Source organism: Miscanthus floridulus, chromosome 4 (assembly GCF_019320115.1).
Source record: "Miscanthus floridulus cultivar M001 chromosome 4, ASM1932011v1, whole genome shotgun sequence".
Taxonomy (NCBI): Eukaryota; Viridiplantae; Streptophyta; class Magnoliopsida; order Poales; family Poaceae; genus Miscanthus; species Miscanthus floridulus.
The window spans coordinates 3,152,823-3,171,463 of NC_089583.1; the positions used below are offsets into that span (position 1 = coordinate 3,152,823).

At 53.7% G+C, this 18,641-nt stretch overlaps 1 protein-coding gene across 1 annotated transcript; it reads left to right on the forward strand.

Moving 5' to 3' along the window:
• The first annotated feature begins 355 nt into the window (after nucleotides 1–355).
• LOC136550795 (uncharacterized) lies at nucleotides 356–18,350 on the forward strand. Its single transcript, XM_066542383.1, has 2 exons — nucleotides 356–573; nucleotides 17,174–18,350. Exons 1-2 carry the CDS (start codon nucleotides 356–358, stop codon nucleotides 18,348–18,350), a joined length of 1,395 nt encoding a protein of 464 aa, XP_066398480.1.
• Nucleotides 18,351–18,641: the final 291 nt, after the last annotated feature.

The window sequence follows — 18,641 nt, forward strand, 5'->3', positions numbered from 1 at the left end:
TTGAGTTTCAGTAGGGCTGCTCCCTGGAAGCGGCGGCCGGCGCGCGGCGCGGGCGATAGCGCAGGGTCTAGTTTTCTTCTGAAACTGTGACAGGACTTGCGAGGTCTTCTCCATTCCCTATTCAACCGGATCCGATCCCATGGCGTCACTGATCGATCGGCTGCCTTTGTCCGATCCGCTTCCTGCTCTATCTAGATACTCCGCGTCAATCTCCGTCCTCCTCCATCTCCTCCTCCATGGGTTTGGGTTGATTTATACTGTATTTGCTACACTACTCCTTGTTTATATTAGGAGGAAGCAAGAAGTACTCCGTTGATTACAGTATTACACACGGCGACCACGCGATCCCATTCCCATGGCGGACGACGACGCGGCAGCTAAGAGACGACGACGGAGAAGCACGGGCATGGGCGGCATGTCAGCTCTGCCGGAGCACCTCCAACACGAGGTCTTCTCCCACGTGGGCGACGTCAAGGCCGTCTTCAAGTTCGCCGCGACATGCTGCGGGTGGCTCCGCCACTTCACCGACCGGGCCTTCCTCCGTGAGCTGTGCCCGAGCACCCAGGGGGCAGGCCACCGCGCGCCTCCTCGGCGTCTTCCTACAGGATTTGTGCCAATGTAAACCCTAATAAAACCACCTTTAGCGTCTTTCCCCTCTCCCCCCTAACATAACCACACTGCCGTCACTCCTCTTTCTTTGGTACACCCCACACCCACCCACCACCAGCCACCATAAGCTCCCACTCTGTGCCCGCTCTTCCTACTACAGTTGTCGTCTTTGCCTTCCCAATGTACGCCGTCACATGATGTTTAATTCGCTACACTTAGTAAGTATCATTACCATCTCTTCATTGTTGTGGATCTACTAGTCACTTGCTTCTCTGACGCAACCACCTCTAGCGTCTTTCCCCTCTCCCCCCTAACATAACCGCACTGCCGTCACTCCTCTTTCTTTGGTACATCCCACACCCACCCACCACCAGCCACCATAAGCTCCCACTCTGTGCCCGCTCTTCCTACTACAGTTGTCGTCTTTGCCTTCCCAATGTGCGCCGTCACATGATGTTTAATTCGCTACACTTAGTAAGTATCACTACCATCTCTTCATTGTTGTGGATCTACTAGTCACTTGCTTCTCTGACGCCAACTTTCCAACTATAGGTAACCACTTTCCCCATCTCAAGCATCATTGCCATGGTTTATCGCTGTGGATCAGCCTTACTCATTGCTTGTTTCTCCGTCGCCATCCTTTTGATTAAGGTAACCACTTTCCTCATCTACACTACTACAGAAAAGATTTTGCGAGACGGTACCCTTTTATTATCCGAGGCAGGCAGGATAGGTGGACGCCTCCGTTAATTGGTGGGAGGGCTGCCAGCCGAGTGCCTGCCTCGATTAAAGATTAACGGAGGCAGGCAGATTTAGTTGTCCGTCTCGGTTAATGCTCTAACGGAGGCGGTCGCTAAATAACCTCCTCCTAAAATCTATTAACGGAGGCTGACCTTCTAAAAATGGAGGCCATTTTTGGAGGCGGGCACCTTATAAGGCTCGCCTCCATAAATATACCAAGGCCCAGCCCAAAGCCCATAGCATACCACCTATTCGGCTTATATAAATAGCAGAAGTTAGGGTTTCATGACTTATCTCTCTTAGCTCCTCCACCACCGTCCTCATGTGGCGCCCCTCCTTTTCCCGTGCGCCCTCCTTCTCCTATGCACGGCGGTGCCCCTCCTTCTTTCGTGCGTGGCGACGCCTCTTCCTCTCCCCCGTGTGCGGTGACCCTCCCCCACTCGAGCTGGCAACATCATCCCTCCTCCACCAAGCACGGCGGTGGTGCCAGTCCTCCAATCTGAGCAGGCTGCGGTGGCGGCGCCACTCCTCCACTGAGCATGGCGGTGCCGCTCCACCCCCAAGCGGCGGATCTGGCTCGACGGCACCCCTTCCCGATCCCAAAAGGCAGATCCGATGAGCGGCACTTCTTTCCCACTCCTAACGACGGCAGATCTGGTGCTGGAGGATCGGATCCAGTGGTGGTGCGACCAGATCCGGTGGTCGAGGAGCGGCGCGGGGCTTGGCCCTTCTCCGGCGGTGGCGGTGGCATGGGACTCGGTCCTTCTCTGGCGGCGGCCAGATCCGGCTAGTGGGCTAGGACCGGGCTCATCGGCGGGCTCGGGAACGGGCTCGCTGGTGCGCGTTAATAGGTTAACTGAGGCAGGCAAAGCAACCGCCTCCGTAGGTCTGTATTAATGGAGACCTTTGGACACAGGCAGTTGTAATGCTCGCCTCCGTTAACCGATTTCGCCTACCTCCAGTAAGTTTTTTGTAGTAGTGCCAAGTGTCGACGAAATATGGTCGGCAGTCTACCTAGGGGTATGCCCAAGGTAGTAGATTATCGGCAGACAGATGCGCAAGTCCCAAACAAGACGGTGACGCAAGACAGACACGAGGTTTTATCCAGGTTCGGCCGCCAAGAAGGCGTAATACCTACGTCCTGCGTCTGATTTGTATTGCTGTATGTCAATGAGAGATGTTTTTTAGAGGGGTCCCCTGCCCGCCTTATATAGTCCGGGGGGCAGGGTTACAGATCTGGAAACTAATCCTAGTCAGTTACAATTGCCATATGTGGCCGGACAAGGATTCCTATTCTAATCGACCAGGATCCTGCTTGGTCGCCAAATCCGTCTTGATTCCTTGTGCGGGACTCCGATCAGGTGGACCGAGCCGCACGTCGTTTTTCGGGTGGACTGAACCCATCGATCCGGGCCAGCCCAAGCTTAGCCGTAAGGGTATAGGGGTTAATACCCCCACAGCTAGTCCCCGAGCATCATGTATTATGCTGCGACACGCCATTTTCACCTTCTCCGACAAGCGAGGCTTGGAACCTTGACGCCTCCGACCACCGTCATCACCGGAGAAGTAGGTTGTCCGAAGAATGTATGGTGCTCTTATAAAAAGAAAAGATTTCTGTCCTGAGAAGTGTGCCCACTTGTATTTCTGAAAAGAAATGTAAGTGGTCTTGAAGCATAGCATTCTTGAACATCAGAAGCGTAGGGGTCGAAAAACAAACACATTCACCGCAAGGTGAAGTGTGCCCACTTAGTCCCCGAGCCTGGTAGGAGGTGACGTAGGCACGTGGTGCCAGGGTCTAAAAAGAATTCATAGTTTAGTTGAGAACCCAATCGTCGTACAGGCGATACGAGATGCACCGGCAGGTGCATCGTACCGATGTAGTCCCCGAGCTTGCTGGAAGGCGAGGTATGAGCCTTGTAGCAAGGTCTAAAGAAATGTCTCTTAACTGTATGTGAGTACAAATCACATGTAGCCAAGGAAAAACACTATTCAAGCAGTGGTCGGGGCAGTCCCCGAGCATATTAATAATCCTTATAACCATTCAAAGCACAAACACATTCACCGTAAGGTGAAGTGTGCCCACTTAGTCCCCGAGCCTGGTAGTAGGTGACTCAAGCACGTGGTGCCAGGGTCTAAAAAAGAAATTCTGCTGAAGTTAAGAATCCAATTGTCGTACAGGCGATACGAGATGCACCGGCAGGTGCATCGTACCGATGTAGTCCCCAAGCTTGCTGGAAGGCGAGGTATGAGCCTTGTAGCAAGGTCCAAATAAATGTCTTTCAACTGTATGTGAGTATAAATCACATGTAGCCGAAGAGAGCAAAACTCCAAAAAGTGGTCGGGAGGGTCTCCGAACACAGCGGTGGTCATAGCAGTTCCTGAATATAGTAATGGTCGGAGCGGTCCCCGGGCACAACCGTGGTCGGAGCAGCCTTCGAGCAAAAAAGGTGGTCTGGACAGTACCCGAGCACCGTAGTGGTCTGGGCAGTCCCCGAGCACCGTAGTGGTCTGGGCAGTCCCCGAGCACAGTAGTGGTCAAGGCAAATCCACGATCACGTGCGCTGCTTGTACTATTATTTGGTGTATTTATTTTTCTCTAATCTCTGCCAAGTTTAGTCTGTCCAGTCTGACACGTCTGGTCAAAAAAAAACAAATAGGTATAGTACGTCATTCTGTCTTCTTATTGTTTTCTGACAAACAGTCGGTTGACACCTGTATTGAGGTGTGTCAGTGTGGGCCCTCTTACACCATCAACGAAGAGGCGCGTACACTGTTATCGAAGGAGCGCGTTTATTGGCGCAGATTTCGGGGTTGTGTGAACAACCGTCCGCGGCGCGTGCGCACGACTCCCAATATTCTCGGGCGGACGAAACGACGGTGCCCTTTTGCTTTATATAATGTAGGTCTGGTAAGTTACCCTCACCATTCCCCATTGTCATCCGCCGCCGCAACCTTCTTCTTCCTCCTGCCAAACCCTATTCCCCAAAGATCATCACCAATCCCCTCGGTCTCCCGCATCCACCCACTTAGTAAGGACGAACAAATGGCGAAGAGAGACGCCCAGAAGAAAGGCGGGGTCATGGCGAAGGAATGGTGGAAGTCGCGGAGCAACGAGCAAACCATCGAGGACCTCGTCGCCATGGGAGTGCTCCACAACAAGGCACTTGCGGGATGGCGTGCACCCGAAGGAGAAAGCTTCCCCGATCCACAACCAGGTGAAATTGTGATCTTTGAAGATTTTTTCAAACGGGGTTTTGGGATTCCAGTGCACCCTTTCCTTCAGGGGCTCTGTTTGTACTACGAGATTGGGATTTGCAATCTGCATCCCAACTCGATTCTTCTCGTCTCTACCTTCATCCACCTCTGCGAGGCGTATGGTGGCTTCCAGCCCCATTTCGACCTCTTTCGCCACCTGTTTTGCCTTCGGAAAAAGGGAAGCGGTGGCTCGAAGATCGCCGGAGGCGTCTACCTGAACCTTCGGGACGGCATGAAGGCTCAATACCTGCACTGCCCCTGGAACACCTCTTTGGACGAGTGGTACAAGAAGTGGTTCTACATCCGTGAAGAGCCAAACTCCATCACTCTGTGCGATGTGGGACTGATTCCAGAGAAGAAAAGCAGCTGGTCGGAGAAGCCCGACAACTTGGAGCAGATCGCCGAACTACTCGGGTTGATTCCGTGGGGAAGGCTTGACGGCCCGAGCGTTGTCGGCAACTTCATCAGCCGTAGAATTCAGCCGTGCCAGAAAAGGATTCACCCCGGCTTCGAGTACCAAGGAGGCGCTGATCCGACGAGGACCAGAAAGGAGCCGCTGGACAAGCTGGAGATCAAGGCCAGGATTGGAGAGCTATTCAACCTGGCCGATCCCAACTATGTTGCATTGAACGCCATTGAACACGCCTTCAAGCTGGCTCGCCCTCCCCCAAAGGTAAATGACGCCTCCTTTTAACTGTAAAGTCATGTTGCACCAAGAAAATAACTGTTTTTTCCTTCATTTTGCGTCTCAGTATAATGGCCGTGACCGGGCAGGAGTGTTTGTGTCGCCTCCCCCCGGTGTAGAGTGGCCGCAAGTTACTGGACCAACCGCCCAGACCAGCGCCAGGACCGACGGCGTTCACTGGGCGGTACTCGAGACCGTTGAAGACGCCTCGACCAGAGCCGCCGGCAAGCGTCCGGCTACCAGCAAACGACGCCAAGCCATCATCTCCCAGTCGGACGACGAAGCAGAGGATGCGGACATCTTCCGGCTCATCCCCCGAAAGAGGAGAAGGCAGGTGGGGCCGTCGGAGCAGGGTGGCTCCTCTGTGCCAGCAGTGGTCACAGCACCGACCACGGCAACACAGAGCACAGACGAAGGGAACATGCCGCATCATCCTCCGACGCCCGTACCGGAGGTTGAACAAGTCCCGGTGGAAACTGCCGAGCAAGCAGAGCAGGGGCGGTCGAGGAGACGTTCCTTCGCCACATCCTTCCGCAAGTCAAAACTGTAAGTATATATATTTTGGATGTAAGCTTGTCATTTTGCATTGGATGCTATTGTCTTATGAATTTGTCTCTGAATGTATTAGATCGGCGTCCACCGAAAGCCCCGACCAGCTAGCTGGGTGCGGGACGTCCTTTCCAAAAACGGCGGGACAAACTGCACAGAAACAAGCCGTGGAGGAGCCCATGGAAGGGACTCTGCCTGGGCCTCGGCAGGCATACGACCAGACGCCAGTCCCCGAGCAGAACACAAGTGCTCCGAGCACAAACCCCGATGAGGAGGATACCACAGCACCACAGGAGCTGGATCTAGCCGAGGGGCAGCAGCCAGAAGTTGCCCAGGACAAGGGTGCCGACGCGACGGCTCGTGGGAAAGCCCTGGTGGTCGTGGAGTCTGCGAACTCCGGACCACTGCCGCCTCCCGAACAGGAGGCTGAAGAGGATGAAGTGGAAGAAGTCCTGGGCCGTCCCCAAGATAGACGACAACATGTATATGTGTCGCGCTATCGGAACGATGAATGGGTCATGCACGAGGAGATCCCAGAGGCCGAGGAAACCTTAAGAGTTGAGCGAGCAGCCAAACGCCTGGTGACTGAAGTCCAGGTATATTTGGCTTTAGTCCTTAAACCTGTTGTGTAGTCAAGCTGTCTGACGTAGCTTGTCTGTATGCAGGACGTGATGAAAACTGCGAGGTACCGAAAAAGGTGCTTCGACCAGATAGAAGTAGTCATGAAGACCAATAAGGAGCTGACGGCTGAAGTTGAACGCCTACGGCGCCAACTTGAAGCCACCGACCAGGAGAGGACAAACCAAGAAGCACAGAACCAAAACCTGGTTGGCCAGCTCAAAAACAAAGAGCAGGAGAAAACATGTAAGTGTTCACCGTATCATAGCAAGTGCTGGACTTGTGTTTTTTTTTTTTTTTTTTTTTTGGTTTCTGACAGTAATAGCTATAATGCAGGTTTAGAAGCTGAAGTGACCCGCCTCCAGGGGGAGAACAGCCGCGCGCTTGCAGAATGTGGTCGCCTGAAGGAGGACAACGAGAAATTGGAACGCCGCCAGTCGGAACTCCAAGACCACACTAACAGAATGAAGGACGACCTGAAAAGTAAGCACTCCAGACCGCCTTGCTCATTCAACTGCCCACATTGCCTTGTCGTGTCATCACGTTTGATGTCTTGTAATATTTTCAGTTTTGAAAGTAAATGCCAAGAGGCACCTTGAGGCCGTGATCAAGGAGTGTGACGACTGGAAAGCACAATGCCTTAAGGCCGTCGAGGAGCGGGACACGTGGAGCAAGCGGTGCCAAGAAATGGCAACTGGCATTGTGCCCGTCCTCGACCTCATCGACCCGGCGCTCACAGAGGAAGAGCTAAGGACGCCTCAGCTCGGACTGGTCGAGAGATGCAAGCAAGCATGGGGATGGTTCCAAGACTTCGTGAAGGAGGCAGGTGAGTACACGGGCGCCCATGTGCTAAGCATGGTGCGTGCTCACTACCCCCTGATCGATCTCAAACGCTTGGAGGCTGGGTACCCGAAGGAGATAGACCCAGACAAGGCCGAAGAGCTTCGGACGGCCCAGCTGGACTTGTCGTCAAGGATAATTGGCGATATTAACCTGTGCGGAGGTGGGACAGCACCTGTGCAGGGTATGCCATCGACAAGCCAGCTGGAAATGCCATCACCTTCAAGCCAACCAACGAAGCCTGCGGTCTCGACCAGCCAGGCACCGGCGGGGCCATCCCCTTCAGCTTGACTAGCTCTAGAGTCCCCTAGAATCGAGTAGGGTATCGGAGGCGGCGAGCAGTAAATGCCATGCGCCCCGACCAGCCAATGTAATAGGCTTAGAGCTGTAGAAGGAGGACATAGTTGTGTTATTGTAAACTTGAGCCTTTTCAGGCAAGCTTGTAATAACGTAACTGTATATCATTATAAGCTTATTTGTTTTATACAAAACGCACTTTAAGCTTGAATTTTTTTTTTTTGTCGGTGTAACTAAGTGGGAACGTGTTAACGCTCTGTTTTAGTTGTACCGTTTTGCTCGACACGTCATCCTGAAAAGTTTGTGCGGCCCCAGTCTGGCATGTGGTCGGAGTATGAGGTACTGTGACCTGTGCATACGTGGACGCAGACAAGTCAAACCAGAGGGGACCTGCCGATCACCCGCAACGCAGAGAGCAGATCCCGTGCACGTGTTGGGAGGAACCGGAGACAGGGCCTGCTCCGAAAACCGTAGAAGGAGTGGTGGTCGGCTTGTACTGCCTTAGGTTAAAATAACCATAAAATTCGGAGTGACACATTAGAGTGGTCGGAGAAATCATAATTGCTTTATTAAAGTAAATCGAAAATGTAAGTAGAGTACATATCTCAGTAGTTAAGCATAGAAACGTCTAAGCTTGTCGATGTGCCACGAGTTTGGTACGTCCGTGCCGTCCAGGTGAGCTAACCTGTAAGACGTTGGACGTGTGACTTCCTTGATCATGAAGGGTCCCTCCCATGGGGTTGCGAGTTTGTGGACGCCAGCCTGGTTCGTCTTCCACTTCAGGACTAAGTCCCCGACCACGAAGAAACGCTCTTTAACGTTCTTGTTGTAGTACCTGCGCAAAACAGCAAGGTATTTGGCCGTGCGTACGCAGGAATCAAGCCTTTTCTCTTCTGCGCTGTTGACTTCTAGCTCCCGTATTTCATTGACCCTGCCTTCATCGAAGTTCTCTACCCGTGCTGATCTGAAAGCTATATCTGGTGGGAGGACTGCCTCAGCGCCGTAAACCATAAAGTATGGTGAGACGCCGGTGTTACGACTGGGCTGAGTTCGGAGGCCCCAGACCACGGCTGGTAACTCTTTGAGCCATCTTCCAGGAGCTTTATCATTTTCTCTGTACATCCTCTTCTTCAATGCGTCCAAGATCATGCCATTTGCCCGCTCGACTTGTCCATTAGCTCTAGGATGCGCCACCGAGACGTATTTTACAACTATGCTCCTTTCATCGCAGAAGTCCCAAAAAGCGTTCCCGGTGAACTGAGTACCTAGATCAGTAATGATGCTGTTGGGCACGCCGAAATGGTGGATGACCTGGTCGAGGAATGTGACAGCTTTCTCTGAGGATGCCTGTACCAGAGGCATGTATTCTATCCACTTAGAAAACTTATCAATTAGCACGAAGACACATGTAAATTTCCCAGGAGCTGGTTTGAAAGGCCCAATCATGTCCAGTCCCCAGCAGGCGAAGGGCCAAGAGGCTGGAATCGTCTGGATCTCATGTGCTGGTACATGGATTCTCTTGGAGAAGAACTGACAACCCTCACAGCGGCGGACTAGCTTCTCTGCGTCGGCCACTGCTGACGGCCAATAGAACCCTGCTCGGAAAGCCTTACCGACCAGTGTTCTTGAGGCCGCGTGGTTGCCGCAGGAGCCAGAGTGGATTTGGTCTAGGAGATGCTCGCCTTCCTCCTGGGTTATACACTTCATCAAGATTTCCTCCTTAGCGTTTTTGCGCCATAACTTGCCATCGGCGAGCAGATACTGCTTACTACGACGCATCAGTCGCTCATTTTCTGTTCGATCGATATAACCGCTACCATCTGTCAAGTACTTGATGAAAGGTGTTCTCCAGTCCGGCTCATGAGTGGTCGGAAGCGGCTCGGCTGTGCTCGGCGCCGGAACCGTAGCCACTAATTGCTGGTCTGAAATTTTGTTGGTCGTTGAATCTTCGTCTTCAATGGAAGGCGTGAGCAGGTCCTCGACGAATACGCCATGTGGGATTTTGGCTCGGGATGATCCTAACTTTGACAACGCATCCGCTGCTTGGTTCTTGTCCCGGACCACGTGTATGTACTCGATGCCATAGAACCTGCCTTCCAGCTTTCTTATTGATTTGCAATATGCGTCCATCTTTTCACTGGTCGTGTCCCAGTCCTTGTTGAGCTGGTTGATGACCAGAGCCGAATCTCCGTAGACATAGAGACGTTTAACCCCAAGCTCAATCGCAATGCGTAGACCATGCAGGCATGCTTCATACTCGGCGGCATTATTAGATGCTGGGAAATAAATCCTGAGGACGTACCGGAGCTGCTCCTTGGATGGTGACACGAAAAGAACTCCTGCTCCCGCACCGTCAATGTTGAGAGAACCATCGAAGTACATCGTCCAATATTCGTCGGATCCCGGAGAGGCAGGCGTGCTTAAGTCTGTCCACTCGACGATGAAATCGACGAGTGCCTGAGACTTGATTGTAGTACGGCTTGCAAATTCCAAGGAAAGGGGGCATAGCTCCATTGCCCATTTGACGATGCGCCCGTTCGCATTCTTATTGCGAATGATGTCCCCCAAAGGATACTCGGTCATGACTACCACACGATATCCGTCGAAGTAATGTCTCAACTTTCGGGATGTTATCAGTATGGCGTAGAGCAGTTTCTGAATCTGTGGGTACCTGGTTTTGGATTCGTTGAGTACCTCACTAATGAAATAAATTGGCCGCTGTACCTTGTAGGCGTGGCCCGGCTCGTCGCGCTCGACCACCAGTGTAGTGGAAACCACCCGATCGGTTGCCGCAATGTAAAGTAGGAGAGTTTCGTCTTCTCTGGGAGCAGTAAGTACCGGAGGTGACGTGAGGTATTGCTTCAGCTGCGTGAAGGCAGCGTCTGCTTCCTCCGACCACTCAAACTTCTCGGACGCTTTGAGCAGTTTGAAGAACGGTAGTCCTTTTTCTCCTAACCTTGATATGAAACGGCTTAGAGCAGCCATGCAGCCGGTAAGCTTCTGGACATCCTTCACCTTTCTCGGGGGCTTCATGTCTAAGACAGCTTTGACTTTCTCCGGGTTAGGGCGTATGCCGTCGTAACTGACGACGTTGCCAAGCAATATGCCAGAAGGGACACCAAAGATGCACTTCTTTGGGTTTAATTTCCATTGGAACGTATTAAGGGCTGCGAAGGTGCGTTCTAGATTGTCAACAAGGGTATGAGCTTCCTTGGTTTTGACAACTACGTCGTCGACATAAGCCTCGACGAGGCCGTCTTTTATCTCGTCGTTGAGGCAGGCCTGTACAGCGCGTTGGTAGGTAGCACCGGCGTTTTTGAGCCCGAACGACATAGTCGTGTAGCAGTAGGCGCCGAAAGGCGTGATGAAAGATGTCTTGATCTGGTCGTCTTTTTTGAGAGCGATCTGGTGATAACCAGAGTAGCAATCGAGAAAGGAAAGCAGCTCGCAACCGGCGGTTGAATCTACGACCTCGTCTATGCGAGGTAAACCAAAGGGGTCCTTAGGGCAGTGTTTGTTGAGATCAGTGTAATCAACGCACATTCTCCATTCATTATTCTTTTTGCGTACAAGAACCGGGTTGGCTAACCATTCCGGATGATACACTTCTTTGATAAATCCGGCTGCCAAAAGCCGCGTAACTTCTACCCTAATCGCCTCCTTTTTGTCGCGAGCGAACCATCGCAGCTTCTGCTTGATTGGTTTGGCCTTGCTGTTGACATTTAAGGAGTGCTCGATCAAGTCCCGAGGTACACCGGGCATGTCGGAAGGTTTCCATGCAAACACATCCACGTTGCCCCTCAAGAACCTGACGAGCGCGTCTTCCTATTTGGGATCCAGGTCGGCCCCGATAAGGGCCGTTTTGCTGGGATCGCCTTCGACCAGCTGGATCGTCTTGTGCTCCTTGGATCTGATGTTCTTGCGTGGAGCCTCGAGCTCTGGGATCTCTAGGTGGTCGGCCGGGGTCTTCTTAGCGTCGAGCATGGTCTCGGCCATGCGAATAGAGAGGTCGTGGGCCTCTGCGATTTTGAAGCTGTCGTCCTCGCAGGTATAAGCTGCGTATACGTTGCCCCTGAGGGTTAAAACTCCTTTCTCAGTAGGCATCTTGAGCACCAGATACCTGTAATGAGGTATGGCCATGAACTTGGTGAGCGACGGTCGACCAAGAATAGCATGGTAGGTGCCGTCGAAGTCAGCGACCACGAAGTTGACGTAGTCGGTGTGGAAGTGGTCCGGAGTCCCAAACTGCACAGGTAGCGTGATCTGCCCGAGAGGTGTGGAGCTCTGTCCGGGGAGAACGCCCCAGAACTGTGCCTCGTACGGCTTCAGGTCTGTCTGGGCTATTTTCAGAGCGGGCAGGCTGTTCTTGAACAGTATATCAATGGAGCTGCCGCCGTCGATCAGTACCCTGTCGAATTGAACCTTGTTGATACAAGGATCGAGGACCAGGGGAAAACGCCCTGGCTCGGGTATGGCGGCCCATTGGTCCTTCCTGCTGAAGTAGATTTCACGGTGAGACCACGGAGGAAGCCGTGGATCGGTGAGAAGGTTGTCGGTGTTTGCCACGTTCATGCAAGCGCGGGCGAGCAGCTTGCGTTCTCGTTTGGTTTCGATGGACACCTTGCCGCCGATGATGGTGTGTACGCGATCAGTCGGCTTGACGTATTTGTGACGAGGGTCTGCATCGTCGTCGTCGTTGTCCTCGTTGCGCTGTTCCCCCGCGTCGTTAGGCTTGTCGGACGTATCCGGAGCCTGTTGACGCGTGTAGATAGTCTTGAGGACGCGGCAATTCTCCATGGTGTGGTTCGACTTAGGATGGAGCTGGCAGGGCCCCTTCAATGCTTTGGCGTAGTCGTCCTCGTAGTTACGACGTCCGCCGCCCTTTTTCACGGTATTGACCTCGCCGTCGTCTTCCCGAGCGCGCTTGTTTCTGTAATCGCCACGGCGGTTGCGCCGCTGATTACGTTGATCACGGTGGTCGCGGGAGTCGTTGCGCTGGTTGCGGCGGTCAAAATTGTCGTTCCGACCACGATTACTGCGGTAATCGTCGCGGTGTGGAGGGTGGTCGGAGCGTGGAACCCTTGCTGCTTCTTCAACGATTATCTTTTTAGCGTCGTCAGCGTCCGCATATTTCTTAGCGGTGGCCAAAAGCGCTGTGACCGATTCGGGTCTCTTCCGGAGGAGCTTGTCTCTTAGGGCGTCGTGGAAACGGAGGCCGGTGACGAAAGCCTCGATTGCTTCGTTGTCGGATATTGATGGGACCTTGATGCGCATCTCCGAGAAACGCCGAACGTACTCGCGCAGTGGTTCATCCTTTCGATCTCGGATCCGCTGCAGATCGTACTTGTTGCCGGGTTGTTCACAAGTAGCGATGAAGTTGTCGATGAAGGCCTGCCTGAGCTCCTGCCAAGAGTCAAAATAGTTCGCTGGCAAGCTAACCAGCCATTGGTGACCTGCATGACCAACAGCGACTGGGAAGTAGTTAGACATGACGTGCTCGTCGGCCATGGCTGAGCGGCACGCAGTTTCGTAGAGCATGACCCATAATTCGGGGTTTTCCTTGCCGTCGTACTTCTGAAGCTTCTCGAGCTTGAAATTCTTGGGCCATATGACTTGGCGCAGGTGTGGAGTGAACTGCTTCAGGCCCGGCGGACCGTGGGCGGTGTCATACTCCATACGGCGATAGCTTTCATGGGATGCACGATCGTCGGCTCTCTGGTTGATGCGAGCACGTAGATCACGTCCACCGAGGTGATGGCGGAGATCGTTATTGCCATCGCGGCGATCTCGATTGCCATCTGGGTTGGCCCTGCGACCGTGGTTATCACGGCGATTGTCGCGGTTATCTCGGCGGTTGTCGCCTCGAACGTCGTGGCGGTTATCCTCTCGGCGGCGGTTGTCGTCCCGACCACCATCACGACCACCGTTTCCGCCTTGACGGTTGTCTGATGGGTCGTTATTGCGCGAGCCACGTTGGTTGAGTGGCTGTGAGCGACTTGAGTATTGGCGGCTGTGGCTTGATTCGACAGAAACGGATGGAGCCCGGGCTTGGTTCATCTCTGCAGTCTGAGCCATAGCAGCCGTCAGATAAGCTTGTATGTCATCACGGATTACTTGAGTCTCGGGAGTGTTGGGCAGCCGCTGCATTGTCGCCATGGCGACGGCTACGTTGGCGCTTGGGGTCTTGAAGACTTGTTTGTCCCCCACCCTGTCGAAAGCATTGTTGAGGTCACGTGGCTGGACCCTTATGCGTCGTGCCTCCTGGTCTGCTCCAGCTTCGGTTTGCCGGCGATTAAACCGGTCAATATTGCGTGCTTCGCGTGCAGTCTTTTCTTGTTCTGTTTCGCCAACCGCTGGCGGCTCGTCGTTGCTGACAACATGGATTAAATCCCCTCGTCTTGGCGGGAAAGACGGAAATTGGGGGAAACCCGGGGCGTGGTCTGGTAGATCCAGATCGTATTTGACGCCTTCATCTTCGTGACGCTGAAGCTCGGTGTGGACCGATGCGTTGGAAGCAATGCCGGATGAGGAGCTGGAATCACCCTCTCGGACTGTGTGGACGGATCCTTCTTGATAATCTTCGATCCGGACCATGTTGACGATGTTGCATGGCTTCGGCCGAGATCGATGTATAGGACACAGATCCGAGCGGCGTCGTAGGTTGTACGCGTAGCTGGAGGCAGCGTTTCGCAGGCCGTAGGGCTGGACCTGGTGGTTCTCGTTCGGGACCTCGTACTCGCAGAGTCGGAGACCCGTCGCGAAGGCTGGCTGGCGACGAGCGGAGCGCCCCTCAGGGGTAGATACGACCACAAGATCTGTTCCAAGTCGTGCAGGACGACTGGTCCGAGCTGGTCGGATAGATCTGTTGCGGGGAGATGTTACCTGCTCATTAGATTGGCTTTGAATCGTACTTACCAGAGCTAGGGTTTCAGCGAGTTTGATGCCGACCCGATCGATGGAGTCGAGCAAGTCGGTGTCGTCGATCTGCTTTCCTTTGTAGCGGGGAAGCGGACGACGGGTTGTCGGCGTGGCTGTAATCGTGGTCGGAGCCAGATGTACCGTGGTCGGAGCCAGATCCATCGTGGTCGGAGCCACGTTCGTCGTGGTCGGAGCCGTGTCCACCGTGGTCGGAGCCGTAGCCGATGCAGGTGAAGTAGTCGTCGGCGCGGGTTGAATCCACGCCTCCTCCGCGGTCATGGCGATGGAAACGTCGGGGCCGGTGGTCCAGGTGATCTGGCCGACGGTGAACGTGAGGCCGTTGGGCGTAGCCATGGAGCCGGAGATGATGACCATCTTGTTTGCTTGGAGAGCAGTACGCACACCCCCTACCTGGCGCGCCACTGTCGACGAAATATGGTCGGCAGTCTACCTAGGGGTATGCCCAAGGTAGTAGATTATCGGCAGACAGATGCGCAAGTCCCAAACAAGACGGTGACGCAAGACAGACACGAGGTTTTATCCAGGTTCGGCCGCCAAGAAGGCGTAATACCTACGTCCTGCGTCTGATTTGTATTGCTGTATGTCAATGAGAGATGTTTTTTAGAGGGGTCCCCTGCCCGCCTTATATAGTCCGGGGGGCAGGGTTACAGATCTGGAAACTAATCCTAGTCAGTTACAATTGCCATATGTGGCCGGACAAGGATTCCTATTCTAATCGACCAGGATCCTGCTTGGTCGCCAAATCCGTCTTGATTCCTTGTGCGGGACTCCGATCAGGTGGACCGAGCCGCACGTCGTTTTTCGGGTGGACTGAACCCATCGATCCGGGCCAGCCCAAGCTTAGCCGTAAGGGTATAGGGGTTAATACCCCCACACCAAGCGGCATCTTCGTCTAGTAGCCAGTGTTCCAAAAGACGCTATTAGGCGCTCGCCTAGGTGCGCTTATGCGCTAGGCGTATGGGGCACCGCCTCGCTTAAGGGGGTAGGCTGAGGATAGGCGGTGTGCCCCTAGCTAGATCTAGAGCTCCGTTGCTTGAGGGAGTGACGGCGGGTGGCGTCGGAGGCAGCGAGCGTGCCCAGAAGGCTAGCAGTGGGCGGCGGGCGCCCGACGGCCGGTGGGTGATGGGAGCGGCTGGGAGGAGAGGTAGAGGTAGTGGGCGACGAGCATGGCCGGGAGGAGATAGAGGCAGTGGTCGACGAGCACGGCCAGGAGGAGGCAGAGGCGGTGGGCAACAAGTGCGAGTGTGCGACTGGAACTAGAAAGAAGCGGATGGATAAGGTTGGGAGCGGGTAAGGTGGGCTGGACTCTTGGATGGGCCTTTTTTTTTCCAATCTAAGTCCATTGTTCTGGTTTATTCTTTTCTTTTAGATGCAATATATATAACCGGGACGGGAGAGGTTTGGAACGGGAAAACCGGAATAGAACGTAACCGGATTGCCGGAACGGGAGTTTCAGTAGGGTTACTACTTGTTTATATACTCCGTGTCGACCTCCGTATTAATTCTTATTGTATGAAGAATTACTGCGTTGATTACACCTGGCGACGACGCGATCCAAATTCCCATGGCGGACGACGACGACGCGGCTGCTAAGAGACGACGACGGAGAAGCACGGGCACAGACAGCATCTCAGCTTTGCCTGAGTAAGGATGGCAACGGGTCGGGTTCGGATCGGGTGGAGTCTCCGTGCACCAAAAACCGAAACCCGAAATCAAAACCCGAACCCGCCCCGAAAACCGATTCGGGTGGAAATCCATCACCAAAACCAAACCAGCGGATACCCGAAACCCGAACGGATACCCGAAACCCGAATGGATACCCGAAACCCGCGGATATATATACACATATTCACATGTATAAACAAGAGGCAACAAATAATAAATATTTTCATGAGTCAACTTTAAATAAATTTAATAATCTAAGTAAACAAATTATTATTAGTATATTATAAAACATGAGTTTTAATTCCAAATGATTTATTTCGGATATCCATTGGATATCCACGGGTGGAAAACCGAACCCGAAACCGAACCCGATTGGTTTGGGGCCCCGAACCCGAAAACCGTGGGTGAAAAACCATCCCCAAACCCGAACCCGCAAAACCCGAAACCTGTGGATATCCGCACCAAACCCGATCCGTTGCCATCCTTATGCCTGAGCACCTCCAACACGAGGTCTTCTCCCGCGTGGGCGACGTCAAGGCCCTCTTCAAGCTCGCCGCGACATGCCGCGGGTGGCTCCGCCACTTCATCGACCGTGCATTCCTCCGTGAGCTATGCCCTGGCAGCCAGGGCTCGGGCCACCGCACGCCTCCTAGGTGCAAGGTTTTTATACCAGTTGGAAAAAAAATTCGGTCCCCGGCGATGAATATGAAATTTCGAAAATTTTGGAAATATCGGGTCAAATTTAAATAAATTCAAATTGATTTTTTTTTAAAAAATTTAGCACCATTTCACTAGAAAAACTCTCTAATCCATCATCCATCACAAATTTATATAACATCGACGAAATAACGCAATATATCACCACGGTAATACAACGGGCTGACGGTGGGTGAATTTAACTAAAATTTTTTTACCGACCCTAGCGAAAAAAACGATATTTCGAAAATTTCAGACAATATTTCGCCGAAATTGTAAACCTTGCCTGGGTGTCGTCGTACAGGACAAGTGGTTCAATAGCTGGGACAAGGCGATGGTGCAGGCGCGGATGACGACGATGGCGGCACCGTCGCAGCAGCGCGCGTCGTCGTCGGCCTTGGCGCCCGTCTTCTTGCCGGCGCGGGGCTTGCCGCTCGGCCCTGCAGGTCGTGCCCTCACCTCCTTCGTCGGCGGCTGCGACGACGACGGCACCTTGGACTATGCCGAGCCCCTAGCGGTGCGCCGCGGCATCGTGCTGCTGTGGTTCGCGCCCCGCACGCCTGAGGAGATGGACGACTGCCACCTGTTTGGCGTCTGCAACCCCGTCACCGGCGACCGCCACGTTCTCCCACCGTTGGAGTGCAGCCGGCGCCTCGTCGGTTGTAGACTGGTCGGCTACGCTATCATCACAGCCGCCGACGACGACAGCGGGAACGGGAGGCCACCGCGCTGGACGTTCTCGCAGCTGCTCGTCATCACCCAAGATGGAGATCTTCCCAGGGGCGACGTCGACGCGGCGTACCTGCACTCGTACTCCGCCGCCACGCGCCGCTGGAGCGCGCCCACCAGGTGCCTGGACAGGTGCGTCTTCTCCCTGGTGGGCGCCAGATCCGCCGTCGTCCACCGCGGTGCGGCGCACTGGCTGTGCGTCGACGATGGCCACCGCGCGTGGAGGCGACGGCCGGGAGGAGGCAGAGGCGACGGCGACGACCACCAACTGTACTGGCTCAGCGTGGACGTGGCCACCGCGCGCGTCTCCTTGACGAGGCTCCCCGTCCGTGTCGGAGGCAAACAGCTCCTCTGCGTCAACGGCGTCGGCAGGCTCGCGGTCGCCTCCGTGTATCCTCTGCACGTGACTGTTTGGACTCAGCCACCAGGCGGAGCCGGAGACGACGACGACGACGACACCACCCCTGCGGTTGCTGCGGTGTGGCCCCGCACTTCTTTTAGAATAGCCCCGCAACAGCACCACCATGACAGGTGGTGCAACTTCAACCATGGATCGTCGTCGTTGCTCGCGTTGTTCAGGGGCAGCGGCGTCTTCATCCTCGACTTCGACAACAAGGCCAAGCGGCATGTGACGTGTGTGCCCTATGAGATGGATTTGGTGGAGTTTTTTCACGCTCCAGCTTGGTGGCATACGAGAGCGACTCGGAACTACTATCTCAGAAACTGAATCTCCATAATATTAGAACTCTTCTTTCGTGATGATGCATTTGATGTATTCTTCTCGCACTCTTACACCTATTGTACCCTAATTTAGCCATTTGTTGTCATGGTTTTAAAGAAAAGATATACTGTGACATGGTTGCAGCTTCTGTTAATAGTGGTTCCACTTGTTTCTTTTGGTTGGATGTTTGGAATTTTTTTTTTTGAACATAAATGGTAGGAGCTCTGCCTTTCAATTAAGAAGGAAAAGACCCGACAGCCCTTACACCATGATTGCAATTACACTACCTTAGGTGAT

Excerpts from the sequence above, each read along its gene's own strand:
- LOC136550795 (XM_066542383.1), top strand. The coding sequence starts at position 356 with ATGGCGGACGACGACGCGGCAGCTAAGAGACGACGACGGAGAAGCACG. Across the intron at positions 574-17,173 it reads CCGAGCACCCAGGGGGCAGG|ACCTTGCCTGGGTGTCGTCG; the intron begins CCACCGCGCGCC and ends CCGAAATTGTAA.